This window comes from Caretta caretta, chromosome 18 (genome assembly GCF_965140235.1).
Source record: "Caretta caretta isolate rCarCar2 chromosome 18, rCarCar1.hap1, whole genome shotgun sequence".
In the NCBI taxonomy this organism is placed as follows: domain Eukaryota; kingdom Metazoa; phylum Chordata; order Testudines; family Cheloniidae; genus Caretta; species Caretta caretta.
Genome location: NC_134223.1, coordinates 1,490,332 through 1,517,258, shown reverse-complemented (window position 1 = coordinate 1,517,258; position 26,927 = coordinate 1,490,332). Strand labels below are relative to the sequence as shown.

Below are 26,927 nucleotides of genomic sequence, written 5' to 3'. Positions count from 1 at the left end.
TCCATAAGGATAAGGTCCAACTCCACCCACACCCTTCGTTCCTCCCTAAGGTGGGCTCCGCCTATCATATGAGCCAGGACATTTTCCTGCCGGTGCTCTGTCCCAAGCCCCACGTGTCTAGTGAGGAGCGTCGCCTCCACACACTGGATGTGAGACGGGCCCTGGCTTTTTACCTGGAACGCACAAAACCGTTCAGGAAGTCTTCACAGCTGTTCATTGCCACGACCGAACACATGAGAGGCCAGCCGATCTCACTGAGCGGCTCTCCAACTGGATCACCGCGTGTATTCGTACCTGTCACGGCCTGGCGGGAGTCCCCCCACCGCCAATTGTGAAGGCACACTCCAACAAGGGCACAAGCCTCGTCGGCCACCTTTCTGGCTTGCGTCGCTATTCAGGACATCTGTAGGGCTGCTACATGGCCGTCACTCCACATGTTCACCTCGCACTATGCAATCGTCTCCCAGGGCAGGGAGGACGCTGGGTTCAACAGGGCAGTGCTCCGTCCCGAGTGCCTGTGAACTCCTACCCACCTCCAACAGCATAGCCTGCAATCACCTCCTGTGGAATAGACATGAGCAACACATCTCGAAGAACGCCAGTTATGGAACAGGTAACTGCCGCATTGTCTGACCCCCCTCCCAGCCCCCCATTGTCTGACCCCCCTCCCCACCATTGTCTGACCCCGCCCTCCATATTTTTCCACAACTGTGAAAATGTATATGGATACAAACTGAAAACAATGCTTAACATGAACCGTCGATGATAGCCATCGAAATTGTAAAACGTTGCATTCTGCCCAGCCCTACGCTCCTCTCACTCCCAGACGTTTCGCACTGGCCAGGAGGGAAGCTGGGAACATTAAACCTAGCTGGTAACAGTTCCTGCAGCTCTATGGCCGTGCAATGCCATCCAGACCCATGGGGTGGGCCCCAGATAAGCGAGGGGAGGAGAGTCCTCTGGCAGCCCTGTGATGTGTGGAGGGCAAAGGAGGTCTCTCCCACAGTAGCAGTCTGAGGCAGAAGAAGGGAGCCATCCAGTAGCACTGTATGTAGGAGTTAAATTAGGGGCATCTGCCCAGTGCTCAGGCCCTAGCTAGCTAGCGATTCCCTCACACCCCTCTAGCCACCCTCCAATCTGGAGAAGACAGGCATCCCTCAGGAGCAGTGTGGACGGCTCACCTAGCCTGGCCCTGGGCCTGTCTAGCCAGCACTTCATTGTCTCTTTGTCCCCGCAGGTGACCCCCCTCCCACCATCCAGTGGTCCAAGCTGAGGGCCCCGCTGCCCTGGCAGCATCGGGTGGTGAATAACACTCTGCTCATCCCCCGCGTGGCCCAGCAGGACTCAGGCCAGTACATCTGCAATGCCAGCAACGCCGCCAGCTTCACCGAGGCCTTCGTCACACTGGATGTGGAGAGTAAGGAGCTCCCACCTCACGGGGTCAGCCCTGTGCCCGGGCAGCTGGCACTTCACCTCTGACCTCAGGCCCCATATTTCTGTGCCATGTCAGCTGGCGGGAGAGACTGGGGGGGCTGGCTCGCCAGCGCATGCCACGGGGGAAGGGGCAGGGTGAAAGATGAGGAGCTGGTGTCATGGGGCTCTAGTGGCTGAGATGTGTGAAGCCCCTGCCTGCAAACTGCAGCCCCTTGTGCCCTAGGACTCTCTGCTCCGGGCACCGGGGTGTGTGTGTGGGAACCAGGATCTCGCTCAGAGCTGGCACTGATCACTCAGTCAGGCCTGCTAAATGCAGGGACAGGGGGACAGGCTCCATCCACCCTGCCATTCTTTCCCCATTTCCCTGCAGGGCCTCATGGAGTGACACAGGGCTGCCAGCAGGGGGCAGCGCGCTGATAGCTGTGGGCCCCATGTGTGAGCTGTGGGCAGCCGCCCTGGTTGGGCAAAGCGGTTCCCAGAAGTGGGAGACTCTGAACCAGGGGTGCTGGGGATAGAGACTGCTCAGCCCCCCATCCTTCCTGCTGGCTTTGCCTGCTCCATGGCCGCGTCCAATGGCCCAAGCCCTGGGGTCCCCATCCCCGGGGGAGATGGTGCCGCAGCCAGCCAGGCCCATGGGCTCCAGCTCAGGCCTTTCTGTCCCTCTGCGGGGTGGGGCACGAAGGATTCAAGGCTGCAGTGGCCTTGGGGAAGGGGGGCGCCAGGGGGCCTCAGTGGGAGCAGGTAGGGCCCAGACACAAAGCGCAGAGCAGACACCGCCAGGAGGGCCTGTTGCCGGCAGCAGTGGGCTGATCCCCTAATGCCCGCCGCCTCTCTGCCCCCCAGTACCCCCCTACGCCACCAGCCTGCCCGAGGCGGTCTCGGTGCAAGCGGGCGAGGTGGTGCAGCTGCAGTGCCTGGCTCATGGTACGCCACCCCTGCGCTACCAGTGGACCAAGGCCAATGGCAGCCTGTCCAGCCACGCCGTCCTGCGGGAGAGTGCCCTGCACATCAGCCCAACCGCGCCCGAGGACTCGGGTACCTACCGCTGCCTTGTCAGCAACAGGGTGGGCTCGGCGGAGACCTTCGCCCAGGTCAGCGTCCAGGGTGAGTATTGGGGCAGAGGGCACAGGCAGGGCCCAGCACTGGGGGAGCCAGCCCCAGGGAGGGGGTGGCAGGGTGTGGGAGGGGTGGTTCTGCGGGGACGGGGGGGCGGGGGGGCGGCGGGGCAGCCCTAGCAGGGAGGGGGTGGGGGTGGGGCAAGTCCCAAGGTTGGCCACAGACTCAGGAGTGGGTGAACAAGGGCACTTTGTGGCTTTACTCCAGTTGGCACAGTGCAGGGAAGGCACAGTGTTGCCAGTCCCCGGGGACAGCATCAGGGCCAGCCGACCCCACTGCATAGGCTCTGCAGCTGCCGGACCCATGGAGCCTCCAGCTTCTGCCCATGCCCGGCGTCTCCTGAACTCTCCCCAGCCCCATGTCAGCTCAGCCCCTCCTGCAGCTGGGGGCTTTCCTCCCCGTGCCCATGCCCAGGTGGGGTCCCCGGGGAGCAATCAGAGAGGGTTTTCCCTGGGCAGGCTGAAGAAGGCTGTGGTAATGCTGCTCTGGCCCCATTGAGGGTCGGGGTGACGCCAGCCCCATTGGGGGTTGTGCGCGAGGGATGCTGCCAGCCCCACTGGGGTCAGGCTGGGGAGAGGTGACGCAGGCCCTGTTCGGGGGAGGGGTGATGCTGATCCTGCTGGCAGGGGGAGGGGTGCTGCCATCTCCATAGGCGTCGGGGAGTCACGGTGGATTCCAGCAGCCAAGAGTTTTGGGGGCTGCCTGAGGTGCCAGGGGCGCAAGCTGGAGGGGGTGGGCTGTCAGGCAGCGGTTCGGCGGGTGCCCTCGAGCTCACCCTGTTGGCTCCAGCGCGTGCAGCTTCCCCGGGGACGGGGGTTGAGTGCTGTAGCTGGTACCTCAGTGTCTCTGCCCCCACAGGATTGGCCCCCAGCGCCTCCCCGACCGTGCGAGTCACACCCCAGACGGCTGTGAAGGGCGTGGGTGGCACGGCTGAGTTCACCTGCTCTGTCACCGGAGACGCCCAGGCACGGATCGAGTGGTTCAGGGAGGGTGGGGAGCTGCCCGCCAGCCACAGCGTGCGGAACGGGGTGCTGCGGTAAGGAGGAGCAGGCCTGCGCCCTCTCTGGGGCATGCCCGGGAATGTAACCAGTGGGATTCACCCCCATGCCCTCCAGAGGGGCTGCCCCCTTCAGCTCAGGGCCTCTCTGCTGAGACGGGGGCAGCTAGTGCTCTTGGGGATGGGGTTCATGGGGCTTGACCCCCTGCCCACTCTCCCTAACTGCAGAGTTCAGGACTCTTCTCCCAGGCCTCCTTCAGGGCATCAGCTAATTGCCATGCGGGGCAGATCCACCCCCAGAGCCTCAGGGATAAGCCGGTGTTTACGGCTGGGTACCAGACCCGGGGAGGGCAGCACGGGAGGTCTAACCCTCTGTGGCTAGGAGGCCTGGCAGGGTGGCACTGCTGGGGGGCAAAGGGGCCTCAGGGTATGCAGAAGCCAGTCCATCTCTTTGCTGTTTCACTGCAGAATCCAGAACTTGGATCGTGGGTGCCAGGGGGTTTACACCTGCCGGGTAAGCAGCCCCTCCGGGCAGGCCCAGGACAGCGCAAGGCTGGTGATCCAGGGTAAGCAGGGGCCCTGGCACAGGGCGGGGGAGAACACAGACCCTGCCAGCTGAGCAGCACTGAGCTGGCCATGCAGTCTCCACACTGGCCACCGCTGCTCTGTAAGACAGGCTGGGTGTTCCTCCTTGTCCTCCCTTCGGCACAGCTGCTGTGTGTGGGGCTGGCCCTAGAGGGTAAAGCTGCTCCCACACTGTGGCCACTTGGGAGGGTGCCCCCTCACTCACCTCTGCCATCTGCCCCACCAGCTCTGCCCAAGGTGATGATCAACGTGCGCACCTCGGTGCAGTCGGTGCTGGTGGGCGCGGCGGTGGAGTTTGAGTGCCTGGTCGTCGGGGACCCCAAGGCACGCATCACCTGGAGCAAGGTGGGCAGCCGCCTTCGCCCCGAGGTGGTCGTCCGCGGTGGGATGGTGAAGATTGAGCGGGCGGAGCAATCGGACGCCGGGCAGTACCGCTGCACTGCCACCAACGACATGGGCACCGTGCAGTCCAACGTCATCCTGCACGTGCAGTGTAAGTGTCTGCTGCCCTGCGGGGGCTGCCCCCTCCCGCTGCACCTCCCCTTGCACCTCAGGGGCGGGGGGCTCTCACGGCGGCCCTTGCCCTGTTACACCGGCACACGCACGACTCCGTGCCCCTCACTGGGGGTCACGGGGCCCCGTGCTGGGCGAAGTGAGTGGCCTGCAGAGCAAAGGGCGATGCATCCCCACACATTGGATGGGGAGTGGGTGGGGCAGCAGCTGGGCCCTGGGCAGGAATGCCAGCGCCCCACGCTGACGGAGGCCTGAAGAATGTGTTCCTTCACTGCAGCCATCCCCCAGATCGCAGCTCAGCCGGAGGTCAAGGAGGTCACCACGGGGTCGAGGGCAGTACTCCCATGCCTGGCATCTGGCTTCCCTGTCCCAGAGATCAAGTGGACCAAGGTAAATCACTGATCTCTAGGGAATGCCCCCCGCCCTCCAGCCCTGGGCAGTTACTCCCCTGGCACTCTCCCAATGAGTAAGGAGAGAGGAGGGCAGCCGGGGCTTGCCAGCAACAACCACTCTGGGCTTCACCAGCAAGATGGGGGAATCTGCAGTGGGGGTGGCTGCAGAGTGCGCCCCTGTTGTGGGAATTCTCTGGTGTCAGTGGGGTTTGAGTGTCAGGGGCCACTGGAGGTAGTGATGCCCCTGCTCACCCCAGAGGAACGGGCATGATGAACAGAGGCGGAATGGAGGAGTGGGTAGATGTGTGGATGCATGCATGGATGGATAGGTAGGTGCACAGTAGGTAATGAGTGGAAGGGTGGATGACAGATGGACAGACGGATGAGTGGGGGGTGGATGAGAGATGGATGGAGGATAGATGGGTAGATAGGTGGGGGGTTAATAATGGGTGGATGGGGGATGGATAGGTGGGGGCATGGATGAGGGACAGATGGATGAGGGATGGATGGGTGGATAGGTGTGGGGGTGGATGTTCAACGGATGGGGGATGGGTGTGTCAGTGGATGAGGGACGAATGGATGGGGTACAGATGGGTGGATAGGTGGGAGGGTGGATGATGGGCGTATGGGGGATTGATGGATGGATGGATAGGTGCGGGGGTGGGTGATGGGCAAATGGGGGATGGATGGGTGGATAGGTAAGGGGTGGATGATGGATGGATGGGGGACGGATGGACGGATGGATAGTTTTTGGGGTGGATGATGGGCGGATAGGGGATGGATGGGTGGATGGATGGATAGATAGGTGGGGGGGTGGATGATGGGCGGATGGGGGATGGATGAGTGGATAGGTGGGGGTGGTGGATGATGGGTGGGGAAGGGATCATAGAATCATAGAATATCAGGGTTGGAAGGGACCCCAGAAGGTCATCTAGTCCAACCCCCTGCTCAAAGCAGAACCAATCCCCAACTAAATCATCCCAGCCAGGGCTTTGTCAAACCTGACCTTAAAAACCTCTAAGGAAGGAGATTTCACCACCTCCCTAGGGAACCCATTCCAGTGCTTCACCACCCTCCTAGTGAAAAAGTTTTTCCTAATATCCAACCTAAACCTCCCCCACTTCAACTTGAGACCATTACTCCTTTTTCTGTCATCTGCCACCACTGAGAACAGCCTAGACTGATCCTCTTTGGAACCCCCTTTCAGATAGTTGAAAGCAGCTGTCAAATCCCCACTCATTCTTCTCTATCAAATTAAAAAACACAGTAAAAGAACTAAAAAAGAGCCACCGTGGCTTAACAACCATGTAAAAGAAGCAGTGAGAGATAAAAAGGCATCTTGTAAAAAGTGGAAGTCACATCCTAGTGAGGTAAATAGAAAAGAGCATAAACACTGCCAAATTAAGTGTAAAAATGTAATAAGAAAAGTCAAAAAGGAGTCTGAAGAACAACGAGCCAAAAACTCAAAAGGTAATAACAAAATGTTTTTTAAGTACATCAGAAGCAGGAAGCCTGCAACCAGTGGGTCCCAGGACAATCAAGGTACAAAAGGAGCACTTAAAGACGATAAAGTCATTGCGGAGAAACTAAATGAATTCTTTGCTTCAGTCTTCACGGCCAAGGGTGTTAGGGAGATTCCCAAACCTGAGCCGTCTTTTGTAGGTGACAAATCTGAGGAATTGTCACAGATTGAAGTGTCACTAGAGGAGGTTTTGGAATTAACTGAGAAACTTAACAGTAGGAAGTCACCGGGACCAGATGGCATTCACCCAAGAGTTCTGAAAGAACTCAGATGTGAAATTGCAGAACTATTAACTATGGCTTGTAATCTGTCCTTTAAACCAGCTACTGTACGCAATGACTGGAAGATAGCTAATGTAGCGCCAATATTTAAGAAGGGCTCTAGAGGTGATACTGGCAATTACAGACCAGTAAGTCTAATGTCAGTTCCGGGCAAATCAGTTGAAACAACAGTAAAGAATAAAAGTGTCAGACACATAGAAGAACATAAATTCTTGGGAAAAAGTCAACGTAGTTTCTGTAAAGGGAGATCATGTCTTACTGATCTATTAGAGTTCTTTGAAGAGGTCAACAAACATGTGAACAAGGGGGATCCAGTGGACACAGTGTACTTAGATTTCCAGAAAGCCTTAGACAAGGTCCCTCACCAAAGGCTCTTACATAAATTAAGTTGTCATGGGATAAGAGGGAAGATCCTTTCATGGATTGAGAACTGGTTAAAAGACAGGGAACAAAGAGTAGGGATAAATGGTATATTTTCAGAATGGAGAGGGGTAACTAGTGGTGTTCCCCAAGGGTCATTCCTAGGACCAATCCAATTCAACTTATTCATAAATGATCCGGAGAAAGGGGTAAACAGTAAGGTTGCAAAGTTTGCAGATGATACTAAACTGCTCAAGATAGTTAAGACCAAAGCAGACTGTGAAGAACTTCAGAAAGTTCTCACAAAACTATCATTAAAAAAGGGATAGAGAATAAGACAGAGAATATCTTATTGCCCTTATATAAATCCATGGTATGCCCACATCTTGAATACTGGGTACAGATGTGGTTCCCTCATCTCAAAAAAGATATACTGGCATTAGAAAAGGTTCAGAAAAGGGTAATTCAAATGAGTAGGGGTTTGGAACGGGTCCCATATGAGGCGAGATTAAAGAGGCTAGGACTTTTCAGCTTGGAAAAGAGGAGACTAAGGGGGGATATGATAGAAGTCTATAAAATCATGAGTGGTGTGGAGAAAGTGAATAAGGAAAAGTTATTTACTTGTTCCCATAATGTAAGAACTAGGGGCCACCAAATGAAATTAATGGGTAGCAGGTTTAAAACAAATAAAAGGAAGTTCTTCCCTCAGCGCACATTCAACCTGTGGAACTCCTTGCCTGAGGAGGTTGTGAAGGCTAGGACTATAACAGGGTTTAAAAGAGAACTGTATAAATTCATGGAGGTTAAGTCCATTAATGGCTATAAGCCAGGATAGGTAAGGAATGGTGTCCCTAGCCTCTGTTTGTCAGAGGGTGGAGATGGATGGCAGGAGAGAGATCACTAGGTCATTACCTTTTAGGTTCACTCCTTCTGGGGCACCTGGCATTGGCCACTGTCAGTAGACAGGATACTGAGCTGGATGGACCTTTGGTCTGACCCAGTGTGGCCCCGTTCTTATGTTCTGCAGACTAAATAATCCTAGTTCCCTCAGCCTCTCCTCATAAGTCATGTGCACCAGCCCCCTAATCATTTTTGTTGCCCTCCGCTGGATGGATGGGTGGATGCGGGGGGTGGATGATGGGCATATGGGGGATGGGTTGGTTGGTGGATGGGGGACGAATGGGTGGATAGATGTGGGGGTGGAAGATGGGTGTATGGGGGATGCGTTGGTCAGAGGATGAGGGACGAATGGGTGGATAGGTGATGGTGGGCTGGGTGACGGAGGGTGATGCCCTGGTCCGACATCTGGTTGCAGCTGGAAGGAGACCTCCCCAAAGACATTTGTCTGGAGAACAACATCTTGACCATTCCATCTGTGAAGCCAGAAGATGCTGGGATCTATGTCTGCACGGCATCCAATAGGCAAGGGAAGGTGACGGCCTTCTCCATGCTCAAAGTCCAAGGTGAGCATTCTGGGCTGGGCGCTCATGCTGCGCTGGTGCCCGCAGGATGTGACCCGTGCAGCTGGGAGGGACATGTCCCTCGTGTCCCCCATTGGCGTCTTCACATTACCGCCATTGTCCTTTCTTCCCCCCTGGAGGCGCCATGTGACAGAGGGTGTCCTTCCAGCTGAGGGCAAGGGGACGGGATCCCCTTCAGGACTGGCTGGCACCTTAGTAACCTCCCCGTCCTGCTGTGGCATGCACAGCGCAGTCCCCACCCTGACCCAAGAGCAACGGGGGACTGAATTTCCTATCGGAGGGAGACACCAGGCTGAACCCTAGACGTGCAGCCCTGAGAAGATCTACCCTTGGGCCCCGTGCATGCAGCCAGCGGGGGCACTGCTGAGCAGGCCGAGGAGGAACCCACACTGCCTCCATGGCGATCCAAGCCCCGCCAGGCCGTGGTTACTGAACCCGAGCCTCTGCCGAGCACTGCTTAGCACCAGGCCTCCAGCCAGGCTGCACTGTCCGGTCCAGCTGCTCCTTGGGGGTCTGGGTTTCTCCAGCTGGGGCTCAGCTCTCGATGGCAGGGGGAACAGGCTCTCTGGCATCTCTCCGTCTCTGCCCCCATGTTCCGTCAGAGTGGAGGTGGCAGCAGTGTGTCTGCTCATCCCACCGCCCGTGCACACCCACAGCAGCTGAGTGCCATGTGCCCCAGCCCTGCCCAGGGACCGGCGTTAGCCACAGCTCCATCTGGTCTGGCAGGACAGGATCCCAGACCCGAGTGCTGGCCCAGCTCCTCGTGTGTAGATCTAACTCTTGTGTCTATAGCGGCCAAGGCCCAAGGCCCTGCTGGAGATGGGAAGGCTCCAGGCCTTGGCGCCTCTTCATGGGGGACGCGGGGGCAGCCATGCACACGGATCTGTTCCGTCACGCACTGACCCACTCTCCCTCATTCCACGATTCCAGAGCGGGTGGTGCCATATTTTACCCAGAATCCTCAGACCTTCCTTGCCTTGCCCACCATCAAGGACGCCTACAAGAAGTTTGAAATCCAGATCACCTTCCGGCCAGACACTGCTGATGGTGAGCCAAGTCCGTCTGAGAAACAGACACGCCTGCCCACCCAGGGACACCGCCTTCCCGCAGGCGCAAGGGGTGGGGCCCTGAGCCAGGACAGGGCTGGGGGGTGCGGGGGAGGTGAGGGCTTCTCCACTGCTAACTGCATCGGCAAGCCCCTGCCTTTGATTGTAGCCCAATGGCCCCTGTAGCACATGGGCACTTTCTCCTTTCGCCTGCTCCTGCCTCTTCTCTCCCCGGCAGTCTGAGTGAGCCAGGCTCATTTCACTTACCTGTTCTCTTTCTCCTCCCTTCTCTCTCCACCTTGTCCCTCTCTTGCCTCATGTGTTTCCTTTTCCATCTCTCCTCTCCCCCTCTAGCGCTCATTCTCTACTCAGGTAAGTCTTCTGCTGCCTGATGACCTTTCACAGCCTCACTTGGGATTAGCTCTTAACCCTCCGCAGCCTGGGGCCAGGAGCGCTGGCCCTCTGGGTGCAGGACCATTGCACCCCCAGGGTGCCTTAAACCTGCAAACTCTGCACAGACTAACCGAGTGACTGGGGCAGGCTGGGGGTCAGCCAGGCCTGGTGCTCCCCCGTGTGTCTAACTCCTACTAGCCACAGCTGCTGCTTAACCTCCAGCGCATCTTCCTGCCTATCCCAGAGATGTCACTCTCCAGGAAGTGACATCATCCCAAAACACTAGGTGCCCAGGTCACCTTAACTGAAGTAACTCCTGCTGGCATTGCGTTACTGTGCTAATCCATGCTGCCAGCTCCATGCCTGCACCGGGTGCGGGGGCCCTTTGGGGAGTGGACAGAACTGATGGGCTGAGTCTGTTTATGGGAACACTTTCCACGGATTGCCCTGTCTCCCCTCAGGGGCCTGCACAGATACCAGATAAAAGCCTACTGTTGCTGCCAGTGAATGAAACCCATTGGCATAAGGGGTAGAGCCCTGTGTTGCTGGCTCCATCCCCACCAATGATGCACGGCGGATGGCAAAGGGCCTCCAAAGGGCCCCTGATAAAGGAGCTGACAGCAGCAGAGGATGGGTTTAACTGATGTTGATGGGGCCCCAGGCTGTCCTGAGGCTGGACTTTCCCTTGTTCATGGGCTGGGCCTTCCTGCCCTTTGCAGCCCCACTATGGCTGGGCGTGAAAACCCAGAGACTTCCCCCCTTTCCCTGCACCCCCCTCTCCTTCACCTGCCTCTGCTGGCTCAGGGAGCCACCTCCTCCAAGATTGTGAAATAAAGGCCCTGCCACTAGGAGGAACTAGAGTTCAACACCCGCCCCTGGCCTTCCAGTGCTGCCCACACTCGACTGACCCCATGGGCCCATGAAGCATCAGGGCTCCCATGGCATCATCCCCTCTCCTGGCTTGGAGGCTCAAGACTTTGGCCCCTCTGTTAGCAAGATATGCCCCACCAGTGCTCTGGGGGTACCCCGAGGCCTAGTGCGGCTCAGCACTTCTCGCCAGGCACGCTCGCCGTCAGCTAAGCCATGAGCAGAGGGCAGGGACCTCTCCCTCACCAGTGCCCTGTTCCCGCCCAGCATAGCTGCTCTGAGCCCTTTGCGGATCACAGGGGCTCAGTGGGGCCCCGGCTGTGCTGATGTATAGGGGATGCCCTGTGTTGGGGCTCTGTGATAGGGGAACCTCTGTCAGGGTGGGGCTGCCAAGGGGCAGACACAATGCCCAGCAGTCTCCATTCCCACTCAAGGGCGTGAGGCCAGGGCTGTTCCGGCCAGGTCCCCTCTGCTCAGCTGTGCTCTGGTGTTGCCCCTTCTCCAGCCTGCTGCAGTGCTGTGGTCAGGGCCCAAGTGTCTCTTGCAGCTCGTGGGGAGCAGGGGATGGGGGCTGAGTAGTGAGTGCTTCTGGCTGTGATTTGGACCCTCCCCACTCCTGGCATTTGTTGGCTTGGGTTTGGCACTTATATCCCCCAGCTCAGCTCCTCTGTGTTTTTGGCAGGGATGCTGCTATACAATGGGCAGAAGAAGAGCACCGGCGCAGACTTCGTGTCCTTTGGTCTAGTGGGAGGCCGCCCGGAATTCAGGTGAGACCTGGCGATGCCAGCCCCTCCCCAGAGCCAGGCCCTTCTGCCAAGAGCAGCCACAGCCTGCACCAACCTGACCAGCTCTGAGCCCTTCCTGAATCCAGGTCGCAAATCGAACAGGGCCCAGGTCCTGCCTACGGCTCCGATTGGCAGAGTTGTTGAATAGAGCCGGTTCCTAATTCTGATTCAGATGGTTGCGAACTGGCTGCCCAGATCCACTTGGTGGTTCTGAAATCCTGGCTGCCCCGATGCCATCTCCCACCCCAGGATCTGCAGTATGGCAGACACTGACAATGTGGGGAGAGCCACATAAAGCGCATCTCGTGGCTCAGGAAATGGGCGGCCCAGGGGCTGCTTCACACCAACCTCATCCTGAACTGGTGCTGAGTGCAGAAGCCAGGCTCCAGGTTGCAGCAGAGCACTGAGAAGTGCCAGGGACCCGGGGGGAGGCGGCTCTGCTCCCTTCCCTGTCTCCCACATGCTTGATGTTGCAGGTTTGACGCCGGCTCAGGCATGGCCACGATCCGGCACCCAGCATCGATCCGACTTGGGGAGTTCCACACGGTCCGGTTATACCGGAACCTCACCCAGGGCTCCCTGGTGCTGGACAGCCACCCTCCTGTCAACGGCACGTCCCAGGTAAGAGAACGCTCATGGGGCCGCATGGGGTGAGGCCAACAAGTTGGACTGCTGCAGCCTGGCCATGCTGCCAGCAGGGCTGTGGGCCCGGCCGTGCCCTGCTGGCTCTGGCCCCCCGGAGTGGCGCTAGGCCTGGGACAGCCCAGCGGGGGAGGACGTGGGGAGGCTGGATGGCTAGGGCTGTGCCTGCACAATGCACAGGGTTCTCCTGGGACCTGAGGAGGGCACCAAGGATAGCCCTGACCCGCTGTGCCCATCATTCTGTGCCCCCCAGGGTAAATTCCAAGGGCTGGATCTGAACGAGGAGCTGTACCTCGGCGGCTATCCCGACTACACCGCCGTCGCCAAATCCGGCCTCAGCAGCGGCTTTGTGGGTGAGTGGCTCCCGCTCCTCGCGCAGCCCTCTGAGACACCCGCCCCGGGGCGCCCAGTGTGGGAGCCCTGCATGTGTGTGGAGGACACCGCCGTGAGATGGTGATGGAGGGATTCTGAGCCCCTTGCCCAGCAGGGTTCCTTCCTTCATTGTTCCCCGGGCACTCCGCCCAGACCCCCACCTCGGCCGGATGTTTGCTGTTGCCCTTTGCCCAGCGTGCTCTGACTGCCCCTGCTCCCTTTGTCCCCCCAGGCTGTGTGCGCCAACTGCTGGTCCAGGGCGAGGAGGTGATCTTTAAGGATTTGGACTTGAGAGCTCATAGTGTTTCAAACTGTCCCACGTGCCGGGACCGGCCATGTCAGGTAACTCGCTCCCTGACCCCTGGCCCCTCGGGGCAGAGCTGATGCACAGTTCAGACATATGCTGGGACCCTCCTTCCCTGGGGTTGCACCAGTGTAATTGAGGGGCTTTGGCCCTAGGGGGCTCTGCTTTCCCCCATGGCATGTGCTGGCCCCAGGGCTCCTTGTGTTGTGGGATGTCAGCAGCAGCTGGGGGCAGGGCTCTGTCCCCTCTGCCGTTCTAACCCTCTGATTGCTCCTCCCCAGAATGGAGGCATTTGCAGAGACTCGGAGAGCAGCAGCTACGTGTGCCACTGTCCACAGGAATTCACGGGGAGCAACTGTGAACACTCGCAGGCGCTGCATTGCCACCCAGGTACTGCCCCCCAGCACCGCTGCCCCACAACTACAGCACTGCCCACCCCATCCCCACTGCCCCATAGCTGCAGCACTGCCCCACGGCACCGCTGCCCCATAGTTACAGCACTGCCCCATGGCAGCTCAGCAAAGGGGCCCCCCATAGCTATAGCACTGCCCCACGGCAGCTCAGTAAGGGGTCACCCCATAGTTACAGCACTGCCCCATGGCAGCTCAGTAGGGGGGTGCTGTCACCACCCTTGGCCCAGCAGGAGCTTTGCCAGGGGCCAAGGTATCTCTCAGCTGCCAGGACCTCCCAGCTGCCCCATCCATGTGAGCAGGGCATGGCCCGTCCAATGGGCTCCCCAGAGTTCCTGCACTAGGAGCCACGGGGCCGTGCTGGGAGCAGGTGCTGGCCACGGCCTGACTGCGCCACAGGAGCTGCTCCGCGCCCCCCACCCTGAGCGGAGCAAGGGCACCCCGCTGCAGCCAGAATGCCCCGTCCAGGGGCTGGTGGTCACCCCCGCTCCTTTCGCCCCGGCCCTCCCTGCCCAGCCTTGTGCTGCCCGAGCGCTGAGCCCCGTTGTCCCGTCTCCCCAGAGGCCTGCGGACCGGATGCCACCTGCATTAACCGCGCAGACGGGCAGGGCTACCATTGCCGCTGCCACCTGGGCAAGTCTGGGGAGACGTGCATGGAAGGTGAGTGGGCGGGCGGGCCTGGCAGGGACAGTCCTGCCCCAGTCGGAAGGACCTGCGGGTCAAAGGGCGGCTGGGGCCGGGGGCGGTCCTCAGTAACACCCCCACTCCACAGGCGTCATGGCAACCACCCCTTCCTTCAGTGGGAGCGACTCGTTCATCTCCTACCCACCCCTCACCAACATCCACTACGAGCTGCGCCTCGAGGTGGAGTTCAAGCCGCTGTCCCCCAGCGGCCTCGTCCTGTTCAGCGGGGGATCGGGCGCCCCCGTGGAGGACTTCGTGTCACTCGCCATGGCCAGCGGGCACGTGGAATTCTGCTACGAGCTGGGCTCAGGTAAGGGCGCCGGGCGTTTGGGCACGGCTGGCGCTAGTCCCACCCCAAGCGAAGATGCCTGCTGGGGCCCCAGCAGGGCTGGCTGTTGGCTTCTGTCCCTCAGCCCCCCCACTGGCGCTCGCCCCACCTCCCCGGCTGCGGGGCCGGGCCAGCTCTTGACGGGGAGGGTTCAGTTTCTGTGGCCTGTCTGCTGTGACTGTCTGCATGCAGGCGGCTGGTGCCAGCTGCGCGGGGAGCTGTTCTGGGAGGTGCCCCACCACGCTCATTTCACCCCCAGGAAGGCCGGTCCGTTGCTGCTGCCCGGGGCTGCATTTGGGCCATGGCCAATTCCCTCAGCCCCCCAAGCCCCACACCGCACTGGCTCCCTTTCGTCACGGGCACACGGGCTCTGCGGTGCCCTCCCAGCACACAGACCTTTGTAGCCCGGGATCCAGGACCTTGCAGCCATCTGCCTTGTCACTGGCTCCTGTGCTTGGCCCCTGTGATGCCCCTTGGCAGGGCATAGGGCTCTGAAAGCACCCGCTATCCTGCGAGGTCCTGACATGCCCTGGCAGGGGAGATTGCGGCTACCCTGCCACTACAGGTGAAGGAGAGAGTCCGGGGCGTGCCCTGAGCTCGGCGCCAGGCGGCGTGCCCGTCTCACCGTTCTCTCTCGCAGGCATGGCTGTGCTCCAGAGCACAGAGCCACTCGCCCTGGGCCAGTGGCACAAAGTCTCGGCAGAACGGATCAACAAGGATGGCACCCTGCAGGTAGACAGCAGCAAGCCGGTGAAGAGGTCCTCCCCGGGGAAGAGCCAAGGGCTCAACCTCCGCACGCCTATGTACCTGGGCGGGGTGGACAAATCTATCACGCTGCCTGCAGCCGCCAGCATCAGCTCCAACTTCCATGGCTGCATTGGGGAGGTGAGTCACACCCTTCTGGAGTCACTCCTGAGCCGTACAAGGAGTGGAGTCAGAGGAGGTGGCGGGCTGGGAGCCAGGACTCCTGGGTTCGATCCCTGGCACTGGAAAAGGAGTGGGCCCTAGTGGGGTGAACAGGGGCAGGCTGGGAGCCAGGACTATTCCTAGTGGTGCCATACAGCCCCATAGGGGGCAGGTGAACCCCTTCCTATTTTGCAGCGGGGGGCCGGCGGCTCAGCTTGGGGCAGCCTGGGACCAGGTCACGCACTGAGTGGCTCCCGGGCAGCCTGGATCACATATACTGTGTTCTCTACCCAGCTCTGAAAGGGCCCTTCTGTGCCAGTGCAGACTGCCCAGTTTGGGGCAATGCCAAACTCCTCAGTGTAGGCCCCGGAGCCCCTAGAACCGTAGAACATCAGGGCTGGAAGGGACCTCGGGAGGTTCTAGTCCAACCCCCTGCCCAGAGCAGGACCAATCCCCGACTAAATCATCCCAGCCAGGGCTTTGTAAAGCCTGACCTTAAAAACCTCAAAGGAAGGAGATTCCACCACCTCCCTAGGTAACGCATTCCAGTGTTTCACCACCCTCCTGGTGAAAAAGTTTTTCCTAATATCCAACCTAAACCTCCCCCACTGCAACTTGAGACCATTACTCCTTGTCCTGTCATCTGCTACCACTGAGAATAGTCTAGAGCCATCCTCTTTGGAACCCCCTCTCAGGTAGTTGAAAGCAGCTATCAAATCCCCCCTCATTCTTCTCTTCCGCAGACTAAACAATCCCAGCTCCCTCAGCCTCTCCTCATAAGTCATGTGTTCTAGTCCCCTCATCATTTTTGTTGCCCTCCGCTGGACGCTTTCCAATTTCTCCACATCCTTCTTGTAATGTGGGGCCCAAAACTGGACACAGTACTCCAGATGAGGCCTCACCAATGTCGAATAGAGGGGAACGATCACGTCCCTCGATCTGCTGGCAATGCCCCTACTTATACATCCCAAAATGCCATTGGCCTTCTTGGCAACAAGGGCACACTGCTGACTCATATCCAGCCTCTCGTCCACTGTCACCCCTAGGTCCTTTTCTGCAGAACTGCTGCCGAGCCACTTGGTCCCTAGTCTGTAGCGGTGCATGGGATTCTTCCGTCCTAAGTGCAGAACTCTGCACTTGTCCTTGTTGAACCTCATCAGATTTCTTTTGGCCCAATCCTCCAATTTGTCTAGGTCCCTCTGTATCCTATCCCTACCCTCCAGCGTATCTACCTCTCCTCCCAGTTTAGTGTCATCTGCAAACTTGCTGAGGGTGCAATCCACACCATCCTCCAGATCATTTAGGAAGATATTGAACAAAACCGGCCCCAGGACTGACCCTTGGGGCACTCCACTTGATACCGGCTGCCAACTAGACATGGAGCCATTGATCACTACCCGTTGAGTCCGATAATCTAGCCAACTTTCTATCCACCTTATAGTTCATTCATCCAGCCCATACTTCTTTCACTTGCTGGCAAGAATACTGTGGGAGACCATGTCAAAAGTTTTGCTAAAGTCAAGGAACAACACGTCCACTGCTTTCCCCGCATCCACAGAGCCAGTTATCTCGTCATAGAAGGCAATTAGATTAGTCAGGCAGGACTTTCCCTTGGTGAATCCATGCTGACTATTCCTGATCACTTTCCTCTCCTCTGAGTGCTTCAGAAGTGATTCCTTGAGGACCTGCTCCATGATTTTTCCAGGGACTGAGGTGAGGCTGACTGGCCTGTAGTTCCCAGGATCCTCCTTCTTCCCTTTTTTAAAGATGGGCACTACATTAGCCTTTTTCCAGTCGTCCGGGACCTCCCCCGATCGCCAGGAGTTTTCAAAGATAATGGCCAATGGCTCTGCAATCACATCCGCCAACTCCTTTAGCACTCTCAGATGCAGCGCATCTGGCCCCATGGACTTGTGCTCATCCAGCTTTTCTAAATAGTCCCGAACCACTTCTTTCTCCACAGAGGGCTGGTCATCTCCTCCCCATGCTGTGCTGCCCAGTGCAGCAGTCTGGGAGCTGACCTTGTTCATGAAGACAGAGGCAAAAAAAGCACTGAGTACTTTAGCTTTTTCCACATCCTCTGTCACTAGGTTGCCTCCCTCATTCAGTAAGGGGCCCACACTTTCCTTGGCTTTCTTCTTGTTGCTAACATACCTGAAGAAACCCTTCTTGTTACTCTTAACATCTCTTGCTAGCTGCAGCTCCAGGTGCGATTTGGCCTTCCTGATTTCACTCCTGCATGCCTGAGAAATATTTTTATACTCCTCGCTGGTCATTTGTCCAGTATTCCACTTCTTGAAAGCTTCTTTTTTGTGTTCAAGATCAGCAAGGATTTCACTGCGAAGCCAAGCTGGTCGCCTGCCATAGTTACTATTCTTCTACACATCTGGCTAAACCCAGAGAGGCCCCGGGCACTGAGTCTGAGGGAGCCTGTGTGCCGGTGACCCGGCGTCTCCTTTCCCTTCCCCCAGGTGTCGATCAATGGGAAGAAGGTGGACATCTCCTACAGCTTCCTGCAGAGCCGGGGCATCACCCAATGCTATGACAGCTCGCCCTGCGACCGCAGGCCCTGCCTGCACGGCGCCGCCTGCATGCCCACCGGCGAGTATGAGTTCCACTGCCTGTGCCAAGATGGCTTCCGAGGTGGGCACGCCTTGTCCCCGCAGTCGCAGCATGGGCAGGGCTGGGAACACCTCTGCGCACCGGGGCACTGCCACCTGCCCTGCCAAGGGCCCAGGGACGGCTGGCAGCAGATTGCAGCCCCTCCACCGGAGTGAGGAGTGGCCCTGAACTGGGCATCCCCACTCATAGCATGCGGCTCGGGGATGTGCCCAGGGCGGGTCCCCCACAGCTGGGGTCCCCCCTCCCTGGGGATCCGTGACATGGGGCCGGAGTGAGTGTGTGTGTGTGTGTTTGTCTGTGCTCACACGTGTGTGCATGCCCCCTTGTGGGGAGGCCCAGTGAGAGGCCCTGCCCACAACCCCCCGGCTGTCTCCCCACAGGCAATCGCTGCGAGTTCTCCGAGGATCAGTGCCTTCTCAGGAACCCCTGCCTGAACGGCGGGATGTGCAAGGCAAATCAGTGCCTATGCCCGGCCGGCTTCTCGGGGACCTACTGCGAGCAGGGTACGCAGACTGGGGCTGGCAGGCAGGGAGCTGCCTCACCCGCCCCCCGCACAGCCCCAGGGGACCTGCCAGGGATCTAGCCAGGCCCTTAGAGAGAGGCAGGGCAGCAGAAGGCCTCTGGGTGCCGTGGGTGCAGGGGGAGGGGAGGAGTCAGAGTGGGGCTCGGGGGCCTGTAGAGACCAAGGGAGGGAACCAAAGCTGAGTGTACAGGGGACAGGGGTGGGCAGCAGCATGGCCGGGGCTGGGAGGATGGTGAATCAGCATATCTGGAGCTGGGGGGGTCAGGTGGCAGCACATCGGGGCCTCAGGGTCTTGAAGGAAGCAGTGTGCCATGGCTTGGGAATCTGGGGGGTAGCGTGTGCTCGGGGCTGGGGCTGGGGGGCAGCGTGTGTTCGGGGCTGGGGGGCAGCGTGTGCTTGGGGCTGGGGGGCAGCGTGTGTTCGGGGCTGGGGGGGGCAGCGTGTGCTTGGGGCTGGGGGGCAGCGTGTGTTCGGGGCTGGGGGGCAGCGTGTGCTTGGGGCTGGGGGGCAGCGTGTGTTCGGGGCTGGGGGGGCAGCGTGTGCTTGGGGCTGGGGGGCAGCGTGTGTTCGGGGCTGGGGGGGCAGCGTGTGCTTAGGGCTGGGGGGCAGCGTGTGTTCGGGGCTGGGGGGGCAGCGTGTGCTCGGGGCTGGGGCTGGGGGGCAGCGTGTGCTCGGGCCTGGGGGGGCAGCGTGTGCTCGGGGCTGGGGCGGGGCAGCGTGTGTTCGGGCCTGGGGGGGCAGCGTGTGTTCGGGGCTGGGGCTGGGGGCAGCTGGTCTGGTTTGGAGCGTAGCACTTGGTACCCCCAGCCCTGTGCAGTGGAGGGACCAGTGGGGAGCCAGCTCCAGGGCCCAAGCTGGCAGGGCTGCGGGGGCTCCCTGGCTGGGCCAAGCCCTCTGCCCGCTCCCTGGCATGGCGCAGCACTCGTGCCCTGGGCTGCTCCGCTGCGCTGTGTTCCCTGTAACCCGCGCCTGTCTCTGCTGCATGCAGGCCTGGCCCTGGCAGCGCTGGACCGTGAGTTGGCCCTGGAGGGCAGCGGGGGAAACGGTACGGTACCTACTTTACTTGGCATCTCCCCCACCGCCTCTCTCCTTCCCCCTCGTTGTAGTAGCAACACCCATGGGCATCCTGGCCCAGCGGCTCCCAGGTTCCTTGCGGGGGGTGGCCAAGGGTGGGGGGCCAGCTCACCCCAGGTGGTGGGCTTCAATGAGCTGCAGGGGGGGAAGCGTCAGGAAGCAGCGCTGGCTGACCTGTGCTCACCCCCTCGCCCCAGAGCGTCTGCGGCAGGGGCAGGTCCAGCTCCTTACAGAGGGTCCTGGGCGCAGCTGGGTTAATGGTAAGCCCAGGTGTGGGACGGGGCGGCTCCCAGCGCCCGCTGCTGTCTGATCCCAGCTTTTGCCCTGCAGATGCCCCAGGCCAGTACGGAGCCTACTTCCAGGACAGTGGCTACCTCGCGCTCCCCCGGCACGTGCTGACCCACAGGTGAGTGGGCCTCTATGCTGGGCAGGGGAGGAGGGGCATGGCCCCATTGCCCACGTGCCGTCTGTGTTCAGGAAGGCCCGGAGCTCCCAGCATGTGCCATTGGGGCAAGCACTGGCTCCAGCTCCCAGTGCCAGCCACGCGGTGTTCCACGTAGCCGGGGAGGGAGCCTGGAGCGTGAGCTGGGCAGGCCGCTCCGGGAGCAGCCATCTCACCAAGCCCCACCAGAGGCCATGTGGCCTGGCTCTGGGGGCAGAGGAATGGCAGAGCTGGGTCCTGGTCGGGGGACTGGAGGCTGGGGGGGCAGGGCTCCCGGGGCATGCCATGATCTGGTCTCTGCTCCCTGCCCGTATACCCTGGGGCCCAGGGCTGACAGCTGCTGCCTTCTCCTTGCAGTCACCCCAAGTCTCCAGAGACCATTGAGCTGGAAGTGCGCACCCGCTCCCCGAACGGCCTCCTCCTTTGGCAGGGCGTGGTGAGTCGCGCTGGGGGCTGGGCTCCACGGCCCTTGCTATGTGGGGGGATGCTCGGGGTGAGCACAAGGCGGAGAGGAGCTGGGCTGGGGCAGGTGGGAACCAGGCCAGCATGGGTGGCTGGGGCAGGTAGGAGATGGGTGGGTGACGGGGAAGGGCTGTCTGGGCTCCCTGGCACTCCGGAACGGAGGCTGGGCCCGGTGAGGGTGACACAGGCCGGATCCAGAGGGAGAGGTGGGAGGGGCAGGTTGGAGACAAGGGCAGCCCGGGCAATGAAAGCCCAGGGGTGAGCATGGTTCCAGCATGCCTTGCGGGACTGGGTTCCAGGGCTGAGGGCGGCACCAGGGACGGGCTGCAGCCATGTCCCTGGCCAGGGCAACTCCATCTACAGCACTTGCCGGCCTGGAGTTCTGCAGCGGTGGGTTGAGAGCAGCCAGCAAGGGGGGAAGAGGGGCCAGCGCGTGAGGCAGGACGGAGCTGGGCACACCCCACTGGGGAGAGGGCCAGGGCATCCCAGATGGCTGAGAGGGCACTGGAGGGTACCAGCTTCTCCCTCAGCACTTGGGAGCACAGTGAGCCCCTCAGGGGCTTATGGGCTATGGGGAGCCAGGATGAAGGGCAGGGCCAGGTGCATGGGCCCTCAGGAAGGGCAGAGCATGCAGAGTAGCCAGCTTCCTGGCTGCCCTCTGGAGAGGAGGGAGAGGGGCCTTGTTTCCGCAGCTCGGCCTGGGGCAGAGGAGGAGCAGGGCACAGGGAATCTGTTGGGTGCCAGGCGGGTCTGACCAGCAGTGCCCCCTGCTGTCAGTTGGGGGATTGGCTGCTGAGTGTGATCAGGACGTGGGCATAGTGCGCCAGCCAGCATGCTGGGCTGCTCCCTCCCCGGCTATGGCATGAGCTGGAACCCGGCTCCACTCTGGACTCACATCCTATCCACCCACACTGTCTGATCTGCCTGCACATGCATGAAGCCAGCCTGTGCCTCCTGTCTCAGGCCAGAGTGCCAGGCCCGTACTAATCTGCCATGCTCAACTGCTCATTCCATGCCACGCCGGGCTGGCGTCGCCCAAGGGTACTACTCCCTGAGCCATGCCATGGCTGCCAGGCTCCCCATCACCTCCCTGGTGCATGCTGCTTTGCTGGCAATGGGCATTTCACTGCCCTGTGGCACGTTTCTCCTCCAGGTGATGGGGCAGCCTGCCCTCAAGCCACATGCTACTAACGAGGTATTTACTGCAGTGCCCTCGGGCGCTGGGCCTGACACCAAATGGGGAGCAGCAGTGCGGCTTACGGCCTCCGGGATCACCAAGCTGTGCTTGCTGCAGGGGCGCAAGTTTGCATGAGCACCAGCATGCACCCCGGCCAGGGACACCCGGGGAGCCCCGATTAGCTATCACTCCCTGCAACTCGGCCCCCGACAGCCATGTCCCCCACTTGTCCGCAGCCGCGCAGGGGTGGGATTTCCCACGCCCCGCGGGCAGTGCAGCTGGCTGCCCATGCAGGCGTTCCCCATTGTACGGGGTCAGTCGGAGCATCCAGCCCAGTGTTGCCAAGAAGCTCTGCAGTTGAGCGTGCGCCGCTTGTTGCCTGCTTTATGGGCCCCACAGCGCTGGCTGGCTCATGCCCTGGGCCCAGCCGGACCCGTTCCTGGATGGCAAGCAGGGCCCATGGCTCCCGGGCTGGCTCCTGAGCAGGGTCCCAGCCAGACAGGAGACAGCAGTCTCATAATGCCTCTCTCTGGCAGGAACAAGGGCAGAACGGCAAAGCCAAAGACTTCATCAGCCTCGGCCTGAGAGATGGACACCTGGTGTTCAGGTGAGCATGGCTTGGTGCCAGCCGAGGAGCAAATGGCCATGTGTCCCTTGACGCACCCCTTCTGCCAGCCAGGGAGCATGTCCAGAGCACAAGCTAGAAACCCCAGAGCTCCTGCCTTGGGACCCCAGATCCACCTGCCCTGGGCCCACCTTCTCCCTGCCCCCAGGTCCACCTCCCCGCGGCATCCCAGATCCACCTTCCCACTGTTCCTAGGACCCCGGACCCACCTGCCCCCAGGACCCCGACCCACCTTCCCCCTGACCCAGGACCCCAGATCCACCTCTCCCTGGAACCCCAGACCCACCTTCCCCCTACACCTGGGACCCTGGACCTACCTGCAGCCTGGATCCACATTCCCCCTGCCCAGGATCCCAGACCCACCTTCTCTCCCCGCTTCTTTCATGTCAGATCCACTCTCCCGTCTCTGAGACCCTAGACCCCCCCTCCCGAGCCTCACCCCCAGGGTCCCAGAACCACCCTTCCCCGGTCTCCCCCAGACCCCACTGCCCCAGAGCACTGGGCGATGCAGAAACTGCTTGCCCCTCCCCCCCCCAGCTAGTGCTGGGTAATGGGTGGATGCTGTTGTTTCCCCACCTCCCCCCCCCAGTTTATGCGGACGCTGCCCCCTGGCAGTGGATGCTAATACCAGCTGTTCTTCCTGCAGTTACCAGCTGGGCAGCGGCGAAGCCAACATTGTCTCTGAGGACCCAATCAATGATGGAGAGTGGCACAGAGTGACGGCCATTCGGTGAGGGGCCCCAGGGCTTAGCTCAGCACCGTCCTACAGCCAGACATCCCCCTGGGAAGGGAAGGGGAGGGAGCCATCCCACTGCAAGGCAGCCCTCTAGCTATTCTGAAAGGGTCCTTAGTCCCGGGCTCCCCCTGCAGAGGGGCTGAGCCAGGCTGCAGCCTGGAGCCGGGGAGCCCAGTGGGGTGGCAGGGGAGTCCCTGGTGTCAGTGGGCGCAGCTCCCCCATGGTCGATCATCCTGCCCCCTCACTCCCGGCTGGGATGGGGGCTGGCCCTGGACGAGCCTGGCTCACACCTGTCTCTGTGTCCTGCAGGGAAGGCAGGCGGGGCTCCATTCAGGTGGATGGCGAGGAGCTGGTGAGCGGGGAGTCACCAGGCAGCAACGTCATGGTGAACACCCAAGGCAGTGTGTACATAGGTGAGGCTGGGCTGGCGCCCTGGGGACCTGCAGGGCACGAGCGGACGGGCTGTGTGGGACTTGGGAGACCTGGGTGTACTTGGGGAGGGGGAGGGGAGGAAGTGGGGCTCTCCCCTGCCCGCTAGCTGGGCCCTCCTGCCCAGGGACCTAATGCCCAGGAGCCCTGTCTGAGCCAGCACCACCGCTTCTGGAACAGAAGAAGGAGTGAGAGGGCTGCCAGGCCGGGCACTTCCCATGGCGGCATGGGGCCAGCGGAGCCCAGGTGTGTCACATGGTGCGATTCTGCACTGGGGAGCAGCAGAAGCAACACTCACAGGTTTGGGATGCGCTGAGAGGATCATGGTCACTTGGGGAATTCCCATAAACCCCCCTCCCAAGAAGGGAGGGAAGGGTCTAGTGATTAGAGCAGGGGAGGGGAGGGGAGGGGGTTCCATCCCCAGCTCTGCCCCTCGCCCTGTGTGTGTCCTTAGCTCGCTCCATGCCTCGGTTTCCCCACCGCTCCATGTGAACAGGACGTAAGAGCTGCCGTGCTGGGTCTGACTCAGTCCGTCCAGCCTGCTCTCTGACAGGCCATGAAGAGCAGTGGGCCATGTGGAGTGATCCAGTCCCGGCTGTGGCCATTGGAGCGCTCGGGACAGCCTGGGGCTGCCCCCGGCAGTGTCTTTGGGAGCTGACTGTTTCTCCTCTCGCCCCCAGGAGGCGCTCCTGCCATCCGAGCCCTGACCGCCGGCAAGTTCCGCTCCGGAATCACAGGGTGCATTAAAAACCTGGTGCTGAGCCACGAGCAGCCGGGCCAGCCGCCGCGGCAGCCCATTGACTTGCAGCATCACTCGGAGGCGGGAGTTAACATGCAGGAGTGCCCCTCATAGGCTGGCTGCCACCGGCCCCGTCCGCCGCCGGCCCCGTCCGCAGGCCGATTGGGGGACCTCGGCTGCTTATTATTACGATGATTCATTTTTGTAAAGAAACCCAGAGGAAAATGGAGCTTCGCTGCTACCCCAAGCGAGTGGGGGAAGGGTTTGTTTGTGTGATTGGCGCGTGGCAGCAGGGGGCAGCCCCGCCTCCCGCCAGCCCCACGGGAACGCGGACCCTTCGCACCTGAAGAGACGGTGGATTTGACCCAACCGCCATGGGCCCATGGCCATAGACAGCCGGGAGCCCAACCCAGCGCCAGCCCCTCCACGTCCTGCCCAGCAAGGGCCCCACGGGATGGGGAGCCCACCCCTCTGCCTTCCAGCTTCAGCACTCGGAGCATGTGCCCCTGAGCTGGGCGGGACGGAGGGTGCCAGCTGGCTCTGCTGTGCCCCATGCCCGCTGAGGGATGGGGGTCTGGGGAGACGGGGCATCTTTTCTCCTCTAGGGAGAGATGGGATCCACATTCATCCTTCCAGAGTTAGGAGAGTGGGATCGAAGTCACAGCCCACTTTGCAGGTGGTCACCCCCACCCCCTCCATTCCATGGGCCAGCACTACAGGAGCCAGCAGGCCAGGGCAGGGGTTCCCACCAGGATCTGGTCTGTTTACACTGGCCGTCCCCATTGCCTCAGCCACACTCCAGCACCCGCACCACGGCTGCCCCAAGCCACTAGCTGAGCTGTCTCCCTAGACCCTCACCCGGAGGGTCATGCCCGCAGAGCAGGAGGGCAGGGGCAGGCTCCTGGAGGGGCAGGCCCCGGGAGCGACAACAGCTCATGCTGCAGGGTACCCTGGCCAGCATCCCGCATGCACAGCTGGGGGCCCAGGCATGACGGCAGCCCCCTGGCTCAATCCAGGGCCCCGCAGAGAGACCAGTGGTGGTGGCAGGAGCATCCCATGAGCAGAGGCTGTTACGTGTCCCTATGGGCAGCAATGCAGACCAGCCCTCAGGGCTGGATTGGGACCCCCCCCAAAGATCATTCCTCCCCAGTCAGACGGGCGGACAGACGCAAGTGCCTTACTAGCAGCAGGACCCTCTGGGGTCCGGGCTGCCCCTATTCACCCAGCAACCATTGGGCAGACCCTTGAAAGCTGCCCACCCATTCCCTGCCCTGCCTGGCAGGCGGCGTTCCCTACGCTGGAGCCGTCTGCTCACAGGACAATCTTCGCTCACTGCTCTTGCCGGCTCTGCCAGGTCCAGAACTGAGCACTCACCCAGCGCCGAGCCCTGCAAATCGCGCCCCCGACTGCACTGGCTGGAGCTTGCCCAGCATCACATAGTGGGACAGAGACAACTCGGCCTAGGCAGCGGCAGGCTGGGCAGATCAGCCCACTGCAAACAGCCCTTTGCCCCAGCCCACCACCAGCTCCCTGAGCAGAACCGGGAGCTCCAAGGGCACCGGTTCTAACAGAGCCCAGCCAGTGTCACCTCTCTGCCTTGAGTGACGTCCCGCCCCGGGGCAAGGTGCCAGCACACGGCACAGGTCCCGCTGCCACTGCCCTGCGTTGCCCTTCTCTCCGGGGCGGCTGCCACCCCAGAGACCGGCAGGGAGCCGGGCTGCTTGTGTTCCTGCCATTCAGATGGCGTCCTAACGCACCCGACCCCAGACCACGTCCGGCTCGTGCTGTTTCACTGGATTCTTATTAAACGACAAGTAACGCCTGAGCTGTCTGTCGGAGGGTGAGCTGCACCTCGCCCCGTGTGTCTGCTTCGGGCGCCTGCCAGCCGGGCCAGGACTCAATACAGGGGGTGTTAGCAGTTGTCCCATGGGTCCCTCTTTGTTAACGAGTCACCAAACAGCTGCCAGTGAGGGGGCAGGCAGGGGGCTGGATGCAGAGTCTGGCAGGGCCCCACCAGTCCTATGGGCCCATTAAGCCGAGCCAGCACCTGGTGGGGCTTCATGGGGGAGTGTGATGGGAGCCAGGCGAAGGCCACGCTCCTCTTCCACTGGCTGGGGAGCAGCGTTTCCCTTGGGGTGTTTGGGCTAGGGCCCTGGCCCCTGCTGGACCTGCCAGCCCTGCTTGCCCCCGTCCCAGAGCCTCCTTTGGGGAGCCCAGCTGCAGCCGGATGGAGCCGGTGCTGTTTGTGCAGGAGCTGGGGGAAAGCCCCAGGGCCCCTTTAGCAGAAGATGGGGGTTGGTCACTGTTCCTAAATAAGCCGTGCTGAACCAGCCCGGTGCCTGGCTTCCCAGCCTCAGCCGGGTCACGCAGGGGGCAGCAGTGGCCATTGGTGTCGGCTCTCCTGGGCCTGGTTTCCAGTGGGGCCGAATGCCGGCAGCTCCTGGGGCTGCAGAGGAGTTCGCAGGCTTGGAGCTGCTGCCAAATCTGGCCCTCAGCACAGACCGGGCACCTGGAAAACAAGGTGCCCCAAAGCGTCTGCTTGTGACAAGGTGGGTGCAGCACCCCAGGAAATGGCCAGGCCTGGTCACCCCCAAAGCTCTTGCAATAGCATGACCCCAGCAACACGGGCCGTACTAGTGATGCCCACCCAGCCCTCCCCGCTTGCAGGGCAGCTCAGGGC

At 60.9% G+C, this 26,927-nt stretch overlaps 1 protein-coding gene across 3 annotated transcripts in view; it reads left to right on the top strand.

Moving 5' to 3' along the window:
- The window catches only part of HSPG2 (heparan sulfate proteoglycan 2), a 203,334-nt gene extending 177,262 nt beyond the window's left edge, over nucleotides 1-26,072 (top strand). For 2 of the 3 annotated variants that reach the window (XM_075121175.1, XM_075121177.1), the window contains 26 exons: nucleotides 1,238-1,417; nucleotides 2,278-2,538; nucleotides 3,409-3,586; nucleotides 4,016-4,113; nucleotides 4,359-4,625; nucleotides 4,923-5,035; nucleotides 8,516-8,663; nucleotides 9,612-9,728; nucleotides 10,082-10,099; nucleotides 11,670-11,754; nucleotides 12,249-12,393; nucleotides 12,668-12,767; nucleotides 13,019-13,128; nucleotides 13,372-13,480; nucleotides 14,062-14,160; nucleotides 14,273-14,494; nucleotides 15,153-15,397; nucleotides 17,890-18,061; nucleotides 18,421-18,543; nucleotides 19,552-19,608; nucleotides 19,968-20,043; nucleotides 20,437-20,515; nucleotides 22,255-22,325; nucleotides 22,990-23,073; nucleotides 23,389-23,492; nucleotides 24,189-26,072. In XM_075121175.1, the coding sequence (XP_074977276.1) occupies nucleotides 1,238-1,417; nucleotides 2,278-2,538; nucleotides 3,409-3,586; nucleotides 4,016-4,113; nucleotides 4,359-4,625; nucleotides 4,923-5,035; nucleotides 8,516-8,663; nucleotides 9,612-9,728; nucleotides 10,082-10,099; nucleotides 11,670-11,754; nucleotides 12,249-12,393; nucleotides 12,668-12,767; nucleotides 13,019-13,128; nucleotides 13,372-13,480; nucleotides 14,062-14,160; nucleotides 14,273-14,494; nucleotides 15,153-15,397; nucleotides 17,890-18,061; nucleotides 18,421-18,543; nucleotides 19,552-19,608; nucleotides 19,968-20,043; nucleotides 20,437-20,515; nucleotides 22,255-22,325; nucleotides 22,990-23,073; nucleotides 23,389-23,492; nucleotides 24,189-24,361 (3,434 nt within the window). In that variant the 3' untranslated portion in view covers nucleotides 24,362-26,072. The remainder of the gene's footprint in view (nucleotides 1-1,237; nucleotides 1,418-2,277; nucleotides 2,539-3,408; nucleotides 3,587-4,015; nucleotides 4,114-4,358; nucleotides 4,626-4,922; nucleotides 5,036-8,515; nucleotides 8,664-9,611; nucleotides 9,729-10,081; nucleotides 10,100-11,669; nucleotides 11,755-12,248; nucleotides 12,394-12,667; nucleotides 12,768-13,018; nucleotides 13,129-13,371; nucleotides 13,481-14,061; nucleotides 14,161-14,272; nucleotides 14,495-15,152; nucleotides 15,398-17,889; nucleotides 18,062-18,420; nucleotides 18,544-19,551; nucleotides 19,609-19,967; nucleotides 20,044-20,436; nucleotides 20,516-22,254; nucleotides 22,326-22,989; nucleotides 23,074-23,388; nucleotides 23,493-24,188) is intronic. The other variant, XM_075121176.1, reaches the window with a different exon arrangement.
- Nucleotides 26,073-26,927: the final 855 nt, after the last annotated feature.